The sequence below is a fragment of the Gymnodraco acuticeps genome, unplaced genomic scaffold (genome assembly GCF_902827175.1).
Source record: "Gymnodraco acuticeps unplaced genomic scaffold, fGymAcu1.1, whole genome shotgun sequence".
NCBI classification, from domain to species: domain Eukaryota; kingdom Metazoa; phylum Chordata; class Actinopteri; order Perciformes; family Bathydraconidae; genus Gymnodraco; species Gymnodraco acuticeps.
Window position 1 is genome coordinate 415,522 of NW_022990125.1, and position 21,919 is coordinate 437,440.

A 21,919-nucleotide genomic window follows, 5' to 3' on the forward strand; every position below is an offset into this window, starting at 1 on the left:
CATCTGTTTGATCTGTTTGTTTTAGGGAATTTAAATCACAGAGAGACAGCTTTTACCCCCGAGCCTTACGCAACTGAATACAGACACACTCCAACTGCACTACAATTTTATACATTTTTAATCCTGTTTTTATTTATTTACTGATTCAACACAGAAATGGAAAATCTCGCTTTTGAAAATATTTTATTCAGTGTTTATCGTGTCCATTTGTTTTTTCTTGTTTGATACGCGTAAATGCAACATCAGGATTGCTATTTTCATTTCCTGGTGAATTGACAACAAAGCAAGTCTGTTCTATTTAATCCCCAGCAGGCAGTTTGCCTCTCGTACGTGTCTGCGTTATGTCTGCTTCCCTCTCGGGTGGTTTAGTCATGACTCCCCCAGCAGGGAGGTTATGTCGAGGAATGTAGCGGGACTGTCATGCTTGGTAGAACAGACCCCACATCAGCCTCGCCTCCTCCTCTCCTCCCTCCACTTCACCTCGCTGCCTTTCTCCTCCTCGCCTCTTTATGCAGCAGAGCGTCACAGCTGATTCCTGTGTCCACCAAACTGAAGGTTATCGGGTCACATGTCACAAACAGAATAAAGAAATACCATGATATATATATATATATATATATTTCAAACCTGAACTGCAGATGCAAAATGAAAGTTTGTTTCCGTGTGTCTTCACGCATGAAAAGGAGATGAAAGAGAGACTTAGGGAGGGGGGAAGCATGTGATAGCAAGACTTCACAGGATTAATGTTTGCAGGATTAGGTCATCATCCTGTGAACAGTAGAACGGTAACTGTCTTTCCCACCACTCTAGGACGAGGAAGACTCCTTTGTGATGAAGGCCATCATCCACGCCATAAACGACGACAACGTGCCCGGCCTGCAGCATCTGCTCAGCTCCCTGAACAGTTACGACGTCAACCAGCCCAACAAGGTGACTCTCACAGAGATATTGTATAGAAATGATTTACTATCAACCCTGTTTTTTAATTAGTGAGAAATATTTTTTTGTTTCCTCCAATTCTCAGAAAATCTATATTTTGGAAGAAAAAAAATTAAGAAAAGCCATGTCTATAACAGTATGCAGCATAGTACACTTTCCCACACACACAGACTTCAGTTCAGTGTCGTCACTAAGGTCGCTGATTGGGCGAGCGTCTTTCTATTTGTCAGGAAGTCCAGTGTAACGGCCTCTTTTTAGGGAGAGAATGTGAGTGTTTCTGATCATAAAAGCTAGAAAGCTCTTGAAGCTTGTGATCATGTAAGTCGGTCAAAGATAAGGAGAGACTTTATTTAAAGCTACAGGTGCTTCCCTCCCTTTGTTCGGGCAAGTCTTCCGTTAGCAGTGACAGTGTTGTTTTTTTAAAGGCTAAACGCCAACAAATATGGATTAAAGCAGAAAACTAGACTTGGAAATAATTACACGCATCTTTTTTCAATACATATCGACATTTGACTTAACATTTGGAAGATTATGGAAGCATTACAGCCCTAGCTTAAAGGCCAGAAAATCTACATCTTGCCATTTTCTTTCTCCTTATCGTTTTCCTAAGCTTGTGTTTTCAACTTTTTAAAAACACATCGATACTAAATATTAAGGACCCTGCAAAAAGAAAATCAGCCTATTTCCCCATATTCTATTGAGTGTAATTATGCTGTCAGATGTAAGTATGCAGCTCCATTCAGCTGACGTCAAATACACACAAACACATCTTGGTTGCTGAAAAGTCAAAAGTACATGTGTGTGGGTCTGCATTGCAGCACGGGACACCTCCCCTTCTGATTGCCGCCGGCTGTGGAAACGTCCAGATCATTGAGGTGCTGATGAGGAAAGGTGCAGAGATCCAGGCCAATGACAAGGTAAAGACTGAAATCTGTTAGGGCCAATCAGTGAGGCTATGACAGCCCCATGGGGAGACGGTTAATAGACATCCATGAAAGGCGTCAGAGCTGCAGTAATGAAGGCAGACAAAATGTGACAGACTGTCATTTTGATTATGACGGGGGCTATCTACACTATTAATACTTGTTATTAGTTATTATGAAAGAACAACCTTAGTAATTGAAATGTTTTTGGTGACAGTACCAGAGGGGCAGCAACTAAAGATGTTTCTCTTATAAAAACATTAAATTCAACAACTCAAAATGTATATGAATATGTTTCTTTTTTAAATGATGCTTCTTTTATGTGATAGAAGTTGTGTGTATGTGCAAATTAATTTTCAACAGTCACTAATAAACAACAACACGTTTAAGAGTGCAGGGCTGGTAGTTTTCCTGGGAAAGCAGGATGCTAACTCATCCTTTAAATGGCTCTTTGTCAGAAAAACATGCTGTGCAGTATTTTAGAAGGGTGTGTTCATATCATCGGGCTGCAGACAGATTCCCGGGGAGCGGGATTTTCTTCGTAAAGGTCAGGGATAAATCCTGAAATGTTCTCTTCCCTCTTTCTCACCTTCAGAGTGGAGCCAACGCTATCTACTACGCAGCGAGACACGGCCACGTGGAGACCCTGAAATTCCTCCATGAAAAGAAATGTCCTCTGGATGTCCAAGATAAGGTGAATCAAGTGCCATTCTTCCTCCCTCTCAAAACACACACACATACATTCTCACTACTACTCAACACACTCTTGTTATCCATCAGCAATTACTTACACACTCCTACCCATCAAACCTCCTGAGAAGCATTACTTTAATTCTCTGAAATGCACACACACACACACACACACACACACACACACACACACACACACACACACTCACTCACTCACTCACTCACTCACTCACTCACTCACTCACTCACTCACTCACTCACACACACACACACACACACACACAAAATTCACACTCACCACAAGAAGCACCTGGGGAGAAAACCAGTTACTCTGGCATTTTATCAGCTTATTTGCTGTTGCTATAGAAACAGGTCTTGCTGAGAAAGATGGGTTTTGTGTGTGTGTTTGCCTTTGTAGCCACAATCACAGAGATCCTTAGGAATCCTCAAAGCATCTTCCCACTAATTATTTAATTATTTGTTCCCACCGGTGGGGTCTTCTTTTCTCTGCAAACACTGATGAAGAGGGTCTTTAAAGTTTCATATTACACTTTATCCCCTTAAGCTGAGGTGTATGTGTGTGACCAAGAAATCGTCTAATGGAGCTTCTGTGCTTTTATTAAATCCCCCAATTAGCTGTAGCATTTTCCCACATCCGGTTCCCTTTTTTCTAAGTCAACAGTTTTTTGAATGCGTTTTTTAGCTGGAGTCCTGAAATAAGATTTGTAGTTGTTTCACGTTTTGTTCTACGACATAAAATACTTCAGTAAATACCCCACTAGTGTATGTCAAAAGCTTTTGAGTCTTAAAAAAACGCCGTTTGCTAACAAGTAAATGAGATTAATAAACGTAATCACGCCGAACATTAGCTGTGTCATCACGCATAAGTATCATTAAGCGTGTCTTTGCGACAGATCTTATTTTCTGCAATATTCCAAAATGCAGAAAATGCCATTGCTTTTGTTAGCATGCATCCATCCTACAAAAAGACTTCAGCACTGTTAGATGCTTTTTGAAGTTGTTCACTTTCCTATCTACAACTCGGCATCTTAGGTTTCATTTCACATAAGCAGCCTCTCTGCTGCAAGCTTCCCCTCTGACCGGCAGCCATAATGTTAAAGCTCATGGATCGATTTCCAAAGTCTGATGTCTGCGCACTCAGGAAGGGAAAATCTAAATGCATTGTTTGAGTGGAAGTTTTTGGAAAAGTGGCTGACTATCATGAAAAATCATCATATCCTTGAAAGTCCCCTCTCGGAAGTACTTTTCCACATATTCTCAGTTGTAGTTAACATGATCATCTTACTCTGAGACATACATTCACAATAACTGCTGATGTGTTTCTGATGTTAATTCTCTGTTGTGTCCTCCAGTCAGGGGAGACTGCTCTTCACGTGGCGGCGCGCTATGGCAACGTGGATGTGGTGAGCTATCTGTGCACCATCCGAGCCAACCCTGACCTTTCTGACCGGGTAAGCACATCTCCACATACAGCAAAATGACACAATGACTTTTCTTCAACCAGAGCACCATTTATTCTTTTGCATTCTACGTTTCCAGGAGCAGGAGACCCCGCTGCATTGCGCCTCGTGGCACGGATACTCCCCAGTTGCTCGTGCTCTCTGCCAGGCAGGCTGCCACGTGGACGCAAAGAACCGCGAGGGGGAGAGTCCGCTGCTGACAGCCTCTGCTCGGGGCTTTGCAGACATAGTGGAGTGCCTGGTGGAGCACAAGGCCGATCTAGGGGCGACAGACAAGGTGATCAGAACTCCAACTTATTGTGCTTTAATAGCAATGCGAACCTTTTTCATGTCAGGAATCCAGGTTTTTCGATACCTTAGTCCATCTCAGTGACTCCTCCCATTTGCTTCTTTCAATTATACCCCAAATAAAGATGAATAGATAACCATATTAAGTCCCAGAAGAAAACATAGTGTTCCAAAGGGAAAAACAAATAACAAAAAGACAGGTCGGGACCAATGAAAGACAAACTATTGCGGCTCTAGGCAGTCCAACATTTAAAAAAAAAGGTCACAAGGTGTTAAGTACAGGAAGATAAACACTTTGACTTGCTCCAACTGTGCTTTACTCCTTCCGTTTCGTTTGACCATTTATTGCAGGAAAAAACAAGCAAATATATCAGATTTCCAACTACTTTGAGTGTGATGACGGATGCCATTGATGGTTAAGGATATTGCAGTGGAAAATTGTTGCAGGATTGGGGTATACATTTGCAGTCAACGGAAGGTTTTGCCTCCCGACTCACCCCCTCTGTTTCTATAAAAAGACACAGTGAGCATGTAGAGCAGACAGGTTATACAACCAATTACTCCACCACAAACTCAAGTGCACGCCCACCACCAATAATACATAACAAATACCACATCATAAATAAAAGTACATAACCCTTAAATGTAGATACCTACACCAATAGTACTTTGACCATGATACTAACTCAATACGGCCTCCACAGCATTACCAACCTAGAGTTAAAAGGCAGAACATCTGGGTGACACACAGATCTGACACGCTGACCATGTCATTGCAACATCCCCAGTTCAACTCTAGCTAGGAATCTTTGTTCTCTGTAACCCTGTGTACTGTTGATCTCTTTCCTGTGTGAGAAGGAAGGGCCTTAAACCTGGTTTAACGAGTCTGAAGGCAAACATATTTAATATTGTGAGTCTGGAGGATTTACTGTGTGTGTGTGTGTGTGTGTGTGTGTGTGTGTGTGTGTGTGTGTGTGTGTGTGTGTGTGTGTGTGTGTGTGTGTGTGTGTGTGTGTGTGTGTGTGTGTGTGTGTGTGTGTGTGTGTGTGTGTGTGTGTGTGTGTGTGGTGTGTGTGTGTGTGTGTGTGTGTGTGTGTGTGTGTGTGTGTGTGTGTGTGTGTGTGTGTGTGTGTGTGTGTGTGTGTGTGTGTGTGTGTGTGTGTGTGTGTGTGTGTGTGTGTGTGTGTGTGTGTGTGTGTGTGTGTGTGTAGGACGGCCACACAGCGCTCCACCTGGCCGTACGGAGGTGTCAGGTTGACGTGGTCCGCTGCCTCCTCAGACACCACTGCCACCTGGACCAGCAGGATCGCCATGGCAACACGCCGCTGCACATTGCATGTAAGGACGGGAACCTGCCCGTTGTCACGGCGATATGCAGCGCCAAAGCTGGCCTCGACCTCCCCAATAAGGTGAGGACAAACCAGTGCCCACCACACCAATATAACCCACATATCATTTAAAAAGGGGTAATTTCACTTACATTTGAGGAAGAAAATGTTTTCTAGCAAAGTTTTGAGATTTCCACCTCTCAAAGTAATAACATTACGAAACATTCATTTTAGCAGAAGAAATGTACTTGGTGGGAATAACTTAGGTTTAGAGTTTTGATGTAAAACAAGCAAATATTTTAAAGGGGCCTTTTTATTCTTTTGGGGGTTTTCCCCTTCCTTTAGTGTATTGTATAGGTGTTGCATGTAAATGGTCTGCAAAGGCTAACATCCCAAAGTTTCCTCCAGAGGGAGTTTCTCTAGAGTTCGAAAAGGAGTGAGAAGAAGTATCATTTATTTAATCTCACCCCCTTGTCCCAAAATTATTTATTTATAATCTATAAATAATAGAATCTATAAGGATTGTTTCTTTGTGATCAAATCTTGGCTCATACATTTGCCCTTCAATATATTACTTTTAAATTAGATTTAATCTAGGCAATTCAGCTCAGGTTTACCATCTGTGAGCAGGATGTTGAGCTGGAAAGGGGTTTTATTCTGATATTTATCATTATTTTGGTGCACTAGTGTTTTTTAAGGAGCTCTTACAGTACATACCTAGTCTATATTTGACTGAAGATCCCATCTAGCTCCCATCTCTGCCAGGCACGACTTCCCACACAAGTCTGCCTTTTTTACTTTCTATTTTGGCGCCATCCATTTTAATGTATTCTGCGATGGGATTGCTGTTCTCCAACAATGGTAGCCCACTCATTTCCTTCCGCATACTGAAAAGTTTCTTTCCCAGAATAGTTCAGGGAAGTGATGTGCATCGAGAGCAGACGGCACTGCCAGGAGATGTTCTGATTTATTCATCATTTTCAGGCTTTTTTTTTTTAAAGCTTGTCTAAAGCAGCATATCACACATTGATGACTTGGTGCCTGGATTTGTGTTCACTGTCAGCTGCAGACACTGGGAAGAAAAATGAGAAGGGTGGCATTGGAAATGTCTCCTGTTCTGTTTACAATAAAACAGGATGAATGCCTTGTTGAATGTCAAGTTGTGACAGGAGGGTATTGATTGAAACGCTGCATTCAAACAAGCTTATTTTCTATTGGGAATTGATAGTTTTTTTAGGGGGGAGTGTGGGAAACTCACTCAGGGTACTTTGGGATTTTAGCCTATGCAGACCATTTACATGCACCAAAACATATAACACAGTACGGGGAAGGAAAAACCCCAAAAAGCATAATACAGGGTTCTTACGGTCATTCAAAACCTGGAAAAGTCATGGAAATTCAAAATGCTAATTCCAGGCCTTGGAAAAGTTATGGAAAACAATATTTTTCCCAAAGTTTTGGAAAAGTCATGGAAATGTAACTAAAGTTGCATCAAATATAATTTATATTTTATCTAATCGCCGAAATAGTAATACTATAATGATAATAAATACTGTATCGTATAGTAATGAAACGTAAAATGTAACTGTCGAGGTATTTAGCTGGTGAGAGATTTTAGTTGCTTTAGCGTGTAGAAGCTAGTAAGCCTACTATTTGATTTGTTTTAGATAGGCACAACATGTTTCATATTTAGACCTTATTTTCCTGTTCCATGTTAAAATAAACCATTTTCAGTGATACGCTGAGAAAGAGTTATTATTTTAGGTCATGGAAAATCAGGTAAAGGTCATGGAGAAGTCATTGAAAATCATTGGTGAAAAAGTGTATGAACCCTGAGAATAGGACCCCTTTGAATCTCTCCTGTGACATTCTCCCTTTTCATCCAGTATGGCAGAACTCCCCTCCACCTGGCGGCGAACAACGGGAGCCTTGAGGTTGTCCGTCATCTCTGCCTTGCTGGAGCTAGCATTGACGCCGTGACCAACGTAAGTCGCCCCACATCTTAAGGCTTTTCCCTGTTTCCCTTCCCTTTACAGTATGAGTATCTTAACCGTTTATTATAATGTAATCTGAGGAGAGTAGCGATGTGACGTTAGGTCCTGACAATGTTCAAAGTCAGAGTCTGGAATCAATGATTGACACTGTAAACCTCACATGAAAGTATGTCAATATCTATCCACATTAACGTTCCATGCAGGCTTGATTTTCAAAGTCCTAAACAAATTACAAACCACATTTCTTAAAATGCAATCCATAGTGTGTGTGAATAACACACACTATGTGAATTTCCCATTCACAAGTCAATTACTCCACTTTGAGTTTATATTTGGAGCTGATGCATTAGCATGTAGAGAGCATTTGCCACCATGATAGATTTGATAATGTTTCCTCCAAAATGGAAAAACAACATACATGACAGTATACAAACAGAGAATGTTACTCTCTGTGTGTTGAGAGAATTGCTTATTTGTTGGGGAGATATCATTTCCTGCTTGAGCAGCAGAGCATGACTTTAATCCCTGATTCTCAGCTGCACTTTCTTCTTCTCTAAGATATCTACCTCATTGGGATTAAAGCTTAAAAGTCTTTTGATTCTGGAATTGCTTTAAACTATTGAATCCTGAGCCTCGCCTTAAATGCCCCTAGAAGTCGACAAAACACTTCTTTCCTCATCATTGGTCCAAAGAAATGAAATATTCCGACCCAATGTGTCTGTTTTAAAGTCGCACCATAACATCTTCGTTTTGTATTTCTTTGTTTAATACATTTTCTAAACCAGAAACTACACACGATTGCCTTGTCTCTCAACAGCTTTATTATGGTTATGGTGACGGTCTTATCTCACTCTGATCTGGCAAATAAATATGCGTATCTGGCTCCACTGTCAGATGTAACGCTCAGGGTTTTTTCTCTCTCTCTCTCTCTGCATTCTCTAGTGCTTAATACTGTATGACAGCTGATGTGCTATGCATGTTAAATCTGGCAAAAGCACATACTGACATCATACGGTCCAGTGGCCCTGCGGTCAGCAGCGTTTGTTGTTGCGCGGCTGAGGGAGGATAGAGTACACTCAAGGCTCCATTTGTATCAATCCCTCTGTCTTAACTTGTGTCATTGTTCACTGAAAGATTACAAGGCTAGCTCTGTTTGATGTCCCTCATGGTTTCCCAATGATATCCTCAGATGTTACTAAAATATTACGAATTGATATTAATTATAGGCTCAACGGAAACGTTTTGAAACAATTGTTCAGGTTTATAAGTGCTTGTTGATTTATAGGGCAATTTCCTTGAAAGAACCAGTCAAAAAGTCTAATTCAATATATAATATTTATTTATATTACTTTATATATTCGGCCTGTTATGCACGCTTTCTTTTATGTCATCATTCCTCTCTTCTTCCTCTGTTGTTCTGGCTTATTATAAATCAGCTAAACACTTTTAGAGGATAGATATTATAAAGCAGGGATATTAAAGATGATATCATATTTAGATATTCATATTGTGGCCAGCATAACACCAGCCGGTCACATCATCTGCCTCTCGCCAAGCAGCGCTAGTTATAGTCGTAACACCCTGCCATCTGTAAGAGTGGGTCTTGTGAATGTTCTCACGTTTATCTCACAAAGTGATCAACTATGGGTTAAAGCTGCACTTCATTTACATTCCCATTGCTGACATGTACCTGACCCGAACAAAATATAGGTCAGTGTTCTCATACTATTAGCCATCATTGTGTAAAACACCTCACCTCTGGCTAACTCCAGGCTTCTTTTTGTTTTTTAACTGGACTCCACTCTGTTTTCCTCATGGGATAACCCTAGATTATTCATTTCTACATATTTGACTCGCACTGTACTTTAAATTGTGATTTAAAACTGCAACTTCAAAGAGTAGCTTGTGTTTATATTAATTTAGCAGTTGGTTGGTCAATTATAGTGCATACTAACATATTATGTCCATTTTATTGTGTGCATTTGATAGTGATACTATTGATGTCTAGTGTTTATGAACTGTTTATTTTCGATTTTATTTGTAACTCTTTTTGCAATGCCTTGTTTACATGCTGCTAGTATCAAAACAATTTCCCATTTTGGGATCATAAAAGTACATCTAATATTAGGTGACCTTTTCGGAGAGGAAAGAGGCTAAGAAATCCTAAGACTTGGAAGAAGTCAATCTAGAGAATGTCTTCAGCGAGTATTCTTTATAGTTTTTTTTCTAGATAAAACAATCAGTAATGATTTTCATAAGAAACTCAGTTGAACATTGTCAGCGGTCTGCAGCGCTCTGTGGGCGTCTCAGGCTGTCGGTGCCGTTTGCCCCTGTGGAGCCGCAGCCAGAGCCGGACAGTGACAGATGGCCGTGTGACTGAAAGAGACGTGAAACCCACAGAGAAAGTGCTGTTTCTGTCAGTGTGAGGAGGGGAAAATGGAGCGAGAGTAACAGGTTAGGGCAGTTGTGGAGCTGGATGGAGAGAATGAAAGTATGCACATATTGTGAGTGTGAGTATGTGTGTGTCACTACTGCAATCAATTGTCAAGGCTTAAGATCAACTCCACAATTGTTTCAACTTTAACTGAGCAAAGTCAATTCCGTTTATATGGCTAAAATGATGTATCAGTTTTTTGTATCTCTAGAGAAACCGTAACTTGAATCCGAGTCATAGTCATTATGAAATCAACTTTCCATTGAAAACATCCCAGGCAACTCTTCGCAGTACGTTGTTAAGAGCAGCAACATCTAACCGTTGATTTCGTTAGCTGGTTGGCTAGTTTATCTATCTGTCACTTTAATTGACCGGAACTTTTTTTAAACTCCTCTTGAGGCTAAATGAGCTGCTACTAGCATAACACATCAGAAACGATTACCAAAGCTGTTGAGATGCATTGTGGGGAGTGTAGCCGCCAAGTGACGACACGTTGAAGAATGTATGGAATTACATTTTGTATCCATCATTTTTAATCTATATTGTTAGTGGCTGTATATAAGTGCTGCCTTTTGTAGGCTTCTTAAGTGAAATGTCATCAAAAACAAAATGTGAGGGATTATCTGTTGCACAACATTTCTAGTGCCTATGTTAATCCCGTTTTCTTTTTTTCTCTCAGGATGGAAAGACAGCAGAGGATTTGGCTCATGCTGACCAACATGAACTCATCGTTTCTCTATTGGGAAAGCTTAAAAAGGTAATATAAGATGTATTCTTTAAATGTTATGGGGGGGGAGAGAGAACTCTGTATGATTCAAAACCCAGTTTCACAAACACTCGCCACTCTTTTTGTGTACCAGTGCAGCGACATCTGCAACAGGGGGGTGCCAGACTCTAGCATCGTCCCATTTGTAGACATTTTGTAGCAGCACTTTTCCCAACACAAGCGGGTAGAATAGATTATAAAATAAAACAGTATGAAACCGGTTTCTAATTTTAAATAATCAGATACCAGTGATGTTGATTGATTCTAATGTAGTCAGTCCTGAGACCCCAATAGAAATTGTGTTTTTGGAAATATTCTAGTGTTAAACTCAAGTGAGATTTCCTATGGCTATATTTATGGTTATATCAGGGGTGCACACAACCTTTTTGCCCTGGTTCTCAATGGAGCACCTGGAGATGTTGCTTGGTGCGCATCCTTAAAATGAAATAAACCGGACCTTTTGAGGGGTACTTGACTTTATAAACGGGGGGGGGGGGGAGTTGCGCTAGTGAGCACGCTCATGGACTGTTCACCGGAGCCTCGCAGCAGGGTTACTGTGCGGAGTGCATAAAGCAGACCCTTCACACGATAGCGAGGGGGTAGAGCGAGGGATCGACAGATCCCGTCTTGCTCGCGGACGGATTAAAAAAATCAAACCTAAACGGCTTACGAATTATACTTTGGCGGCCGTTAATATACCTGGGTGGCCCGCCCAGGTAAAGTCTATGTGTGGGAAACCCTGCTATCTTACCCGTTCATATGCAACTCGCAAATATCTCTCTCTCTCTCAATGTTGGTGTGCAAATGCGCCTTTTTTCAAATGATCCGGTGCTCCTCTTTTCGCGGCGGGTGCGCATGCGCACCTGCGCACCAGTTATGTGCAGCCCTGGTTATATTCATGTTACAGCTATACAGCAAACATTTGAGGCAAGAGATAGGCAATACAATAAGTGATTGTTGATTCATATTTGATCTGTTCTGGCTAGACACTTTGATCACGAGGTGTGATTGACATTCTGCTCGAGACTTTCAGAAGAGCACTTGGGGAAGCGCAGAGGAATATCATATTTATAAAAGTCAGCAACTGAACTCAAGCCCTATCTGTTTGCACCAGTTCAATTTGTTTGTTAAAGCCAAACATTCCCTTCCATTTTCCCAGAAAACCTGCGAAGATTTGCTGTGTGAAAATGTGACAGCAGCAACTGTGAAAAAGTCAGCCTGTGCATATGCTCGGCTAAATTAAGACACTTTGGCGCTTTAGAGCCAATTTTCACTTCCCAAGAACCAAGGGAGGAAAAAGAAAAGACTGTTCTCTTCCTGTGACACAAATTCAAACTTTATTTATTGAATGTGTTAGCACGACCCAGTTGGGAGTAGGCAGTGCTTTTCATATCCCACGCTATCACTCGCACTTTTCGAGGCCACTTCTGATATATGACTCATCTATTGCATGGGTAAAAAGAAGTGTCTTTCATTTTAACAAATATTATCTGTTGAATTGGCAGAATTACAGAAAATAGCTTGCGTTGTTTATATACAGTGCGTTTTATTTTTTGACACGGATAAACTTAGATTAGTGTTCTGATCCGAATGCTATTTAAGAGGATCGACCCCAAAAGGGAGTGTTATTCAAAGTAGAAAAATAGATACATCGCTGTGGATGATTTGCACTTACCTTATGTTACTGTTGCATTTCAGCTATGTGACGAGCATAACAAACAACGGACAGATCCCCCTATGTGTGCTGTTTTATTTGTCTATGTCATGTACAGGGTTATGGTTCAATTACATTTTAAAGGGTTCCTATTATGTTTTTTGGGGTTTCTCTTTCCTGTAGTGTGTTATGTGTTTTTGTGCATGTAAATGGTCTGCAAAGGCTAAAATCCCAAAGTTCCCTCCAGAGGGAGTTTCTCTCCCACACAGTTGTTGTTCCTCTATGCCCATTATTAGTTTCTCTGGTTTTACTGTTTATAGGTATGTGTTTGAGTTAAATAAATAAAAAAGCGTCTTCTATAAACTACTGACAACATTTCTCTGTGTTGGAATTCAACAGACACTGGAATGGCTGCCATACATGTAGAGATTGAGATTTAAGAACAAATTGGAGTGGTCTCTTCATTTTCTTCAGAGTTGTATATTGGATTGACTGACTGTCTCCAAATTACATAAAAGTCTGTAGTATCAAGTAAAACCTTGATCATGCTACAGTACACTATGTGGAACAAAAGGGGATACATTGAAGATGTGTGGAGCTGCTTGACATGAAAACATGTGGGAGTCCATGTCATACAGTAGATCATGTGTTTCTTAATGTGACCTCAAATGTCAGTGGGTTTTAAATGATCTCTTTTCTTCTTATTTGGGGGTCAGGACAACCACAAGCTAAGCTACATCCAGCAGCTGCGGCCCACTCAGACCGTGCAGCCCAGGATCAAGCTGAAGCTGTTCGGAAACTCCGGAGCCGGGAAGAGCACTCTGTTGGAGTCTCTGAAATGTGGCATCCTGCGCAGCTTCTTCAGGAGGAAGAGGACACGCATGACCAATACAAACCGCCACCCAAACTCCCCGGTCCACTCCAAACCTGCCGGTAGGTGACCACCCAAACAAATATTTGTTTCTAATAATTGAATGTATAACCCTGGCTGATAAGATGTCATGTTTATTTATTTATTTATTTATTTATGTATTTATTTGTATCTCACCCCCACCCCTTAACTCCCACTCATCCCCTCCCACCATTTATTTTAAAAACCATAGAGATACAAGTTTAATCAAGGAAGCACATGTATTCCATACTGAAAAAGAAAACAAAATACATAAATAAATCAAATTAAAAACAAATAAGTAAATACAAATATAAAAAAAGGTGAATAAAAAAAAAAAAAAGTTTAAAATATATAAACATTACTCATTTTTCTGCACTTATATTACTTATAGAACTGGTCTACATAGCACTGAAGAGTACATTTTATCTTCTCAAGTTTGATAAGGAATACCAGGTCCTTAAGCCAAATAGAGGACCTTAGGGGATTTGCAACCTAGTAAGATTCTGCGACGAGCTAATAAAGATGCATTTTCCACTATACCAGCTTGTTTGGCAGTCAAAGTGTCAAGGTCTCCTGGAAGCCCAAACAGTAGAATATAGATGCAGGACTTCAATTAAATCCCTACATTTTTAGGAAGGGTACCAAAAACAAATGCCCAGAATTCCTTTTGATTGTGAAAAAAAAGAAGAACAAACGGTATGAGCCAGGTTTGCAGTGCTGTTGCTGCAGCGGTCACATCAATCAACAACATTCAGGTCAATCAAGTCTTGCCTTTTCCAGATGAATACGGATAAATATTTGTATTTTGAGTGATTTACAATCATTTTTCAAATTGTCTGAATGATTGGATACATCCCAAAGCGTTTGCAGAAATCAGAACACAAGAATATCTGTCTGCTGCACAGTATTTTGATCATGTATCTGCTGCCTGTCTGTGCCTGTGTATAAGCTGTATGTGTAGGATTTGTGTTTAATATGTCTGACTTTGGTGAGTATCAAAAAGAAAGAAGAGTGAGTGGAAACAAGTCAATAACACTCCTCCCCCCTTTCAAGGATCTGCCCCAGGAGCATGAAGATGGATGGTCTGAAAGTGAAACAAAGCAAGCACCTGGTTGTAGTTTATATTCAAAACAAGACACATTAAAAAAACTTTCATCGCAGACAACCGTTCACACATCAAAATGAAAGCACTAATTATCTGCACACAGTGGAATCTAACCCACCATCATCCCCTTTACTCGAATAACACTGACTGTATTCTTAAAGAAGAAACTTCTTTACTGCTCCTTCTCTTTAGAAAAGTGTTTTCAATGGATGTGTGTCCTCCTTTAGTGCCGTCCACAAAACACACACACTTGCACTTGCTTTGTTTCAATCCCTCTGTATCTGCACTCTATCTGCCCCTCCCTCCCTCACACACACACACACACCCACACACATACACACTTGATGCTCACTGAGGTAATGCTACGTGAGCCAGTGTAGTGTTACCCATCTCTTCGTCTATACTATCTGGAAATCTGGGGTTGAAAGAGCGCGTTTTATCCCGTTCTTTGAATTCTAGCTGAACTGCGTGACGGTCTTTATTGACTCTTCAGCGGTCTGTGACGAGAGTCCACAGTGAAACACAGAGCTGAGAAGCGAACCAGTGGCTGAATTGGTGTAGAACAACTTGCATTTTGTGTCGCTGTCAGCCTGTCGAAAGTCTAGATGTGACCAATGAATGCATATTTACCTTCGTCTAGTATCAATATCTGTACATTTATGATGCCACTGGACAGAAAACTTCCCTTGACATCTGAAACTATTCTGCACTCTGCATCAATCGCTGGCCTTTGGTATTTGAGAGGCACTTTTATTCATTATCTGGACAGAAGAACTGTGAACGCAGCTTGATGTTCTTATTTATCAACCTTTCTTGTAAGACACTCAGTCCTGTCATGAAAAGAGGTGTTGACATATGTGCACCTTTGCATCCCTGAAGTCCAAACCTACGACAGATGTTCTTATTAATGCGGCCTGACATTAAACCAGAAAACCAATTTAGGATCCTGTCCATTTTTCATGTACTGCAAAAAAAGTCACCCTTTTCCGTTGCCTTCTTATTTTTCCCTTTTTTGGGCGTTCCTTTTGTTTGTTTTTGTCATGTGACCAAGGCAATAGTGCTATGAATTTCACAAGACCTTAACATGAACATATACTGTCCCCTCAACCTGATTTAGCAAGAGACCACACACTGATGTCGAAATCCAGCTGCTGCAGCTCCTCATGGTTGGAAATCTTTTGACTACCAACAGGATTAACTTTGTATGGTGTCAGGTTATAAAACTGTATGAGTATACCCAAAAAGACGTTTTTGATTTGTAGTTTAAAGCCATAGACAACAAACTGTAGGTGTGGCCCTACAGAGCGTGAAGTAAATCCCAATGTGTTCCCTGCATCTTGAATTCATTCGCAAGTAAACAGCACCCCCGTGTGTTTGCAAATTGACAGTAGTGGATGCAGATCACTTTTCATCATAGTAGAGAGCAAAATTCATGAAGACATTTTTTCGACAGATAATAATTATCTGAAATATCTAAAAATAAAAGAGTTTTTCTCCCACACACCCTGCCCTCCTGCCTTAAACGTCCCCCTTTGATTACTTCAATAACATAGTGACATTACTATGTAACACTCGTCTCCAACACATTGTACATAATAGGCTAAGGGCCGGGGTTATAATAAACCATAAAAGCATAATAGGGCCCCTTTAAGACATTTTAAAATATTTAAATCGTTTTGTATTTACCTGTATTGAATGTCACCAAGATATAATCTAAAATGAGATACAAAATGTATCCATTGAAACAGCAGATGAACAGTTTTGTTTTTTTACCATCTGTTTGTACATTTTTCAAATCATCTTCGCAAAATGGCACAGACAAACGGAAACAAATGTATTCTTTGAATGTGTAATGCATCAAGTCCGTTTTTAAAGGCCAATTACATCTTGATTTTCAAGTTCTCTAAATCTGACAGGCCGTCAACACGTTATTTCCCTCTTCCTCTGTTCAGTGTCGGTGAGCATTTCCAACCTGTACCCGGGCTGTGAGAATGTGAGCGTGCGGAGTCGCAGCATGATGTTCGAGCCCAGCCTGACCAAAGGGGTCCTGGAGGTGTTCTCCCCGGTCCACAACGCTCTGTCCACAGCTGACGACCAAGCTACAAAGGCCATCGACATCCAGTACAGCAACATCCACGGTGAGAACCAGCAGTGGAGGGAGTAAACATTTACAAATATTCCACAATAAGTTAAAGTCCTGCATTGAAAATGTGACATCCTGTAAGTAAAAATATGTAGTGGCATACAATATTAACCTCTGACATGTAGTGAAGTAAAAACTACGCAAATAGGCGGAAGTTCTTAACATTTTTACACGTGTACTTTTACAGGTGGTATCAAATGTACATTTTCCAAATCAAATAACCTTTGCTTGCTGTATTGAACGAGGTAAGCAGGAGTCCTGCTAAAGTCCCGATGAAAAGTGAACTTTATAAACATGCTGCTCACATCTCTTATTTCCCTCTCTGTAGGTGTGGGGGAGTTCAGTGTGTGGGAGTTTTCGGGGAACCCGGTTTATTACTGCTCCTACGACTACTTTGCTGCCAACGACGCCACGGCGATCCACCTGGTCCTGTTCTCTCTGGAGGAGCCGTACGAGACCCAGCTGGGACACATCACCTACTGGCTGAACCTGCTCAAAGCCCTCAGCCTGCCGCAGGACAACATCGGTGAATATCAGGAATCCTTTATTCGTCCCATCATCAAAACTACATTTTAAAATAGATCATATTTACCCTAACATAGATCCACAAATTGCTCTCCACAATTTAGACGCAAGATTTGAAACCAGATTTAAGCAGAGGCTACGCAAGTAGTGCAAAGTGAGCTAAAACTAACTTGAGCAAAACACTCATTAGTGCTTTAAGTGTAATTTCATTAACAGATTGCTGTCTTTGCCCACTTGAGAATAAAGTATATTTAAAAAACAACTGGATTATAACTATTGATGTAGTAATGTGTAAAACACTTGCGCCTGGTCATGATGGAGGTAATTATAAAAATGTATTTACTTTCCCACTGAGGATAAATTAAGTTTTACCTTATATTTACCTACAATAAATTGTATTTGCTGATTCTATTTTGTGTTTTTAATCTGCAAAGTTCTCACATAAATGTAGTGGGGTGAAAAGTACAATGTTTGCTTCAAAAATGTAGTAATGCTTTCAATTACAAAATGATTCAGTGCAGTACTTGAACGAATGTTTGGCTGCTGAACCTGCTGTCAGATTGTCTAGTGTTTGGTTCATACAGTTATTGACTAAAATGTGAAATGTTCTTTCTGCAGCTTTCGGAGGTCGGACCCAGCAGCCTCTTGCAGTCGTTCTCGTGGCGACGCACGCCGACCTCGCAGACGTCCCCAGAGCGATCTCCGGAGAGTTCACCTACGACAAGGAGAAAGCTCTGGTCAAGGAAGTCAGGAACAGGTGGGGGCTCAGACCACAGCACGCAATGCCAATGTAGTGTATATACAAAAAACAGCAGTAACCGCACTGCATGCTTACGTTTTTACGTTGAAACGGGGTAACCTTGTAAGCCATTATCTGCTATTTGAAAATGGCCGAGAGACAAATGTAGATTTCTTTCGGACCTGCAGAAAGTTTGTGTCGAAATGCAAATCTACAAACTTAGAATTAAGATCAACAAATGCATTTCCCTTTTACAAACACAAACTGGATTCACAAAGGCCGGATCGAAGGTAGTAAATGTTAGAAAGATATTCACACGTATATCAACTTCATTAATTCACAGATTTGTGTTCGATCTGGGTACATTTGCACAACATTTTTAGTTAAAAAAGAATGTATGCATTTGTGGAAGGTGTTTTACATTTACAGCTAATAACATTTACACACAGATTCTCAATCTGTTCTCAAATAATATTCAGACAAATCTACCTCCATAAATAACTTGAATGCCGCTATCATAAAAAACATGATGTAATAATGTCAGGTGTATTACTTGACTGTTCCCCACCTTTATCTCAGTACTGCTGTAAAAAGATTTGAAATGGTGGTTGTGGTTTTGTTTCTTCAGATTTGGGGTGGACATGGAGATCAGTGAGCAACTGTTTGTGATGGACGCCGGGGCCTCAAACTCCAAAGACGTGAAGCTGCTGAGGATTCACCTGCAGGAGCTCCGTGCCAGCATCATCTCTGTGAGCAAACATTTCATATGTTTGTGTATTTTAAACCACTTACCTTTATCTCATCTGTTATAATGAAGGATCTAAAAGAGACAGTATTTCCATCAAAGCACAACAGGATGTTGGGCTAAGAGTTGATGAAAGGGTTTTCAAACAATAACAAGTCCAAACAGCATTGTACATGTACATGCCAACAAAAGGAAAGACACTACAGCCATTTATACAAATACAATCATTCTTACAAAAAAACCGAATGCATTTGGAAGACACATTCCCATTCATCAGTTAGTTAGACCAGTGGTTCTCAAACTTTTTCCAATAATGTACCCCCTGATCAGCGCAAAAACAATTTGTTAGGGAAGAAATGCCTATATAAAGAGGTACAGTACAGCGCTGCACCATCGGTGTCTGATTTATTAAACTGAGAAACACTTAAATGCTACATTTAAAATGTTTACAATCCATCACTAAATTCTAATTAACATCATGCAATAACACTAAGACGACATTAGTTGCATTAAACTGATCTTTTTAATAAGTTGTACTTACAATGTAGTGAATCATGGGCTTGTGCTTCACTGAGGATCTTTGTCATTCTGACAGCGAGGCAAAACTGCAGTTATTACACTTCACGTTTTGAAATATGTGTAGGCTGTTAATATAAAACCCACACTGCTCTAACTCTGTTACTTTTCCTAACATTTTTATATTTATTTATTTTGGGGCGTGGCGAATGAAGAGAAAAAGATATGAGCATTTTATGAGCATGGGATTTTGACCCCTCATATAAACATATGCATAATGCTGCGCTATACTTTGCAGCCGTTGCCAAGCAATACTTATTGTTTTTGTCCTTTGATAAGCAGGCAGTCATATCATTAACTAGAACTAGCTAGATCTGATAGATTTGGACATAAACGCGAGTAAAGTCTAACCGGACGCGAGAGAGAGATCGGAGAGCAGATCAGCTGCTGCTGACGGAGAACACGCAGCTCTGCATGACAGACTGTTGAGTGGAGCAAAATACACTAAGAGTTAGACCTACCACACTTAGCTATTTCATCTACTCTGGAACTAGCTAAACTAGTTATACATATATTTATTATTTACTGTCGGGTCACTTATTACAGGTTCAGCGAGCTGCACGAGACTGACGGGCTGTCAGGAGAGGGAGAGGAAAAGAGAGCACCCCGTTTATTTTTCCCATTTTATTATCCAGAATTACTGTAAACCTTTGAATAAAGTAGTTCATCTACTATTAGTAGTTTGTTTGAATGCATTACTTATGTCGTTTTTGTTCATTAACATAAAATAAATCTCACGTACCCCCTGCAGTACTCCAACGTACCCCTAGGGGTCCGCGTACCCCCATTTGAGAACCACTGAGTTAGACTGTCCCTCTTAGAAAGTCAGTTAGTAATCCTTGTCGCTTGTTTGATTCCTAATTATTGTCAATTCCTTCCATTTTCCTTCAAATGATTCTTGCAGTCTCAGTCTGTCAGTCTTTCCATCATATTGATTTGCTCTGCCATCTCTTTGCATTGTTCCTGAGTAGGAGGTTCCACCTTGCACCATTTTTTAGTGATCGCGTTTCTGCCAGCTATTAACAATATATCTTCGTACTTTGGACAATTCCTTCTGTAAAATGACCCAGATAAAGTACCATGCACTTCATAGGTTCATCATATCCTAGTCAATCAAATCTTTCATTTCCATACCTTGTAACCATGTTAAGCCTTTTGAGAACACAATCTTCACTGCGCTAAAAAAACCATGTGCTCTCCCACTTCAATTAATTCACAAGACAATCTTATTATTATGTTTCCATTAAATATGACTCAGCATTCAAATCTTTATTGGAAAGAGACTCAATTATTATTAATAAAGCATCAAGTCCATCCTTAAATTAAATACATCAAAGCTTTCTTCTTTTTTTTGTAGCAGGCGGTTAGAGATCTGATAATGATGATCTTGTTTTAAAAAATGCATTGTAAGTCTAAGGTAGCCAAATACTTTCCCACCCTATCATCAGATTATTTGTATCAGTAATAAACATACAGCACCAAAATACAAAAGTATTTTCTACAGCCCACTATCTATGTGGGAGGATCCTTGTTGTTGTTGTTGTTGGTTAATATCTGAAGGAAAGCTTTATTCACCTCCCTTCTCCGTCTCTACAGAGCTGTAGTCCCATGACGCTGCTGTCGGAGCGGCTGCTCGCCACCCTGCCGACCTGGAGGAAGCTGAGTGGTCCCAACCAGCTGACGTCATGGCAACAGTTTGTCAGCGACGTGCAGGAGCACATCAACCCTCTGGTCAGCCAGGATCACCTCCGCACGCTGGCCATGCAGCTGCACAGCATGGGGGAGGTGCGTGGAGTTTATCAGTTTAGAAGAAAGATGCACTGTAGGTAGCAACAGGGAGAAGACATGTCAAGGGTTAGGGTTCTAAAAACCAACAACGTTTTCATGTTCAGAGCTAACAAATGAAACAACAATAACCCTACTTGTTCAAATGACATTAGAAAACAAAAACCTTTTTTTATTGGAATCTCTTTTTGGTAAGGATAAAACACATATCTATTGTTGTTATTGATATAAATAACTACAAATAACAATGATTTATTAAGATGGGACTGTTATCCACTTGTGAGTTCACAACCGAAATGAAACTTAAAAAATGTGTTGCAATGAGCATGATAAAGGAAATGTTTTATCCAGTCATCTTATTAATATAGTTTTAAAACGCTGTGTTTGATGGTAGTTGTGAGATGAAATCAAAGGTGCTTTTACAATACATCTCATCTCCAGCAGCTGACTGTCCTTTCACCAGACCACCATCAGGGTGCGCTGTTTGTTTATGAATAAATAAGTCCCAATGCTTTGTTTTCATGTGTAAACAATTACTCTGCAGGGGCCACATGTTTATTTACCTAATGATGTACTGAGGCTCAAACAATGTTTCTATATATATACTAGGTATTCGTATTTCAATTTTTTCTATCTTTATCGATTTGTTTCACTAACATTTCATTTGTATTTATTCCGTTCATGGTATGCACAACTTAATGTATAACAATTATTTACAAAACATGTCTCTATAAACACACCATACCCGAAAAGGAGCAGGGAGAAGAAAATAATCTTATACTACCTGCCCCTTTCTCAAAGAAAAAAAAAAAATAGAAATAAATTGTCTGTCCTTCATATTTTCTTATTCACAACCAATCATAACAGTATCGTAGGAAAATAAGAGAAACACAAAAACGTGCAAAAATGTTT

General features: G+C 40.1%; 1 protein-coding gene across 3 annotated transcripts in view; it reads left to right on the top strand.

The window, feature by feature from the left end:
• The window catches only part of dapk1 (death-associated protein kinase 1), a 110,568-nt gene that overhangs the window by 84,332 nt on the left and 4,317 nt on the right, over positions 1-21,919 (top strand). For all 3 annotated transcript variants that reach the window (XM_034216632.1, XM_034216634.1, XM_034216633.1), the window contains exons 12-25: positions 811-930; positions 1,758-1,856; positions 2,458-2,556; positions 3,926-4,024; positions 4,113-4,310; positions 5,533-5,730; positions 7,536-7,634; positions 10,757-10,834; positions 13,214-13,430; positions 16,447-16,632; positions 16,966-17,163; positions 17,781-17,919; positions 18,530-18,650; positions 20,819-21,007. In XM_034216632.1, the coding sequence (XP_034072523.1) occupies positions 811-930; positions 1,758-1,856; positions 2,458-2,556; positions 3,926-4,024; positions 4,113-4,310; positions 5,533-5,730; positions 7,536-7,634; positions 10,757-10,834; positions 13,214-13,430; positions 16,447-16,632; positions 16,966-17,163; positions 17,781-17,919; positions 18,530-18,650; positions 20,819-21,007 (2,040 nt within the window). The remainder of the gene's footprint in view (positions 1-810; positions 931-1,757; positions 1,857-2,457; positions 2,557-3,925; positions 4,025-4,112; positions 4,311-5,532; positions 5,731-7,535; positions 7,635-10,756; positions 10,835-13,213; positions 13,431-16,446; positions 16,633-16,965; positions 17,164-17,780; positions 17,920-18,529; positions 18,651-20,818; positions 21,008-21,919) is intronic.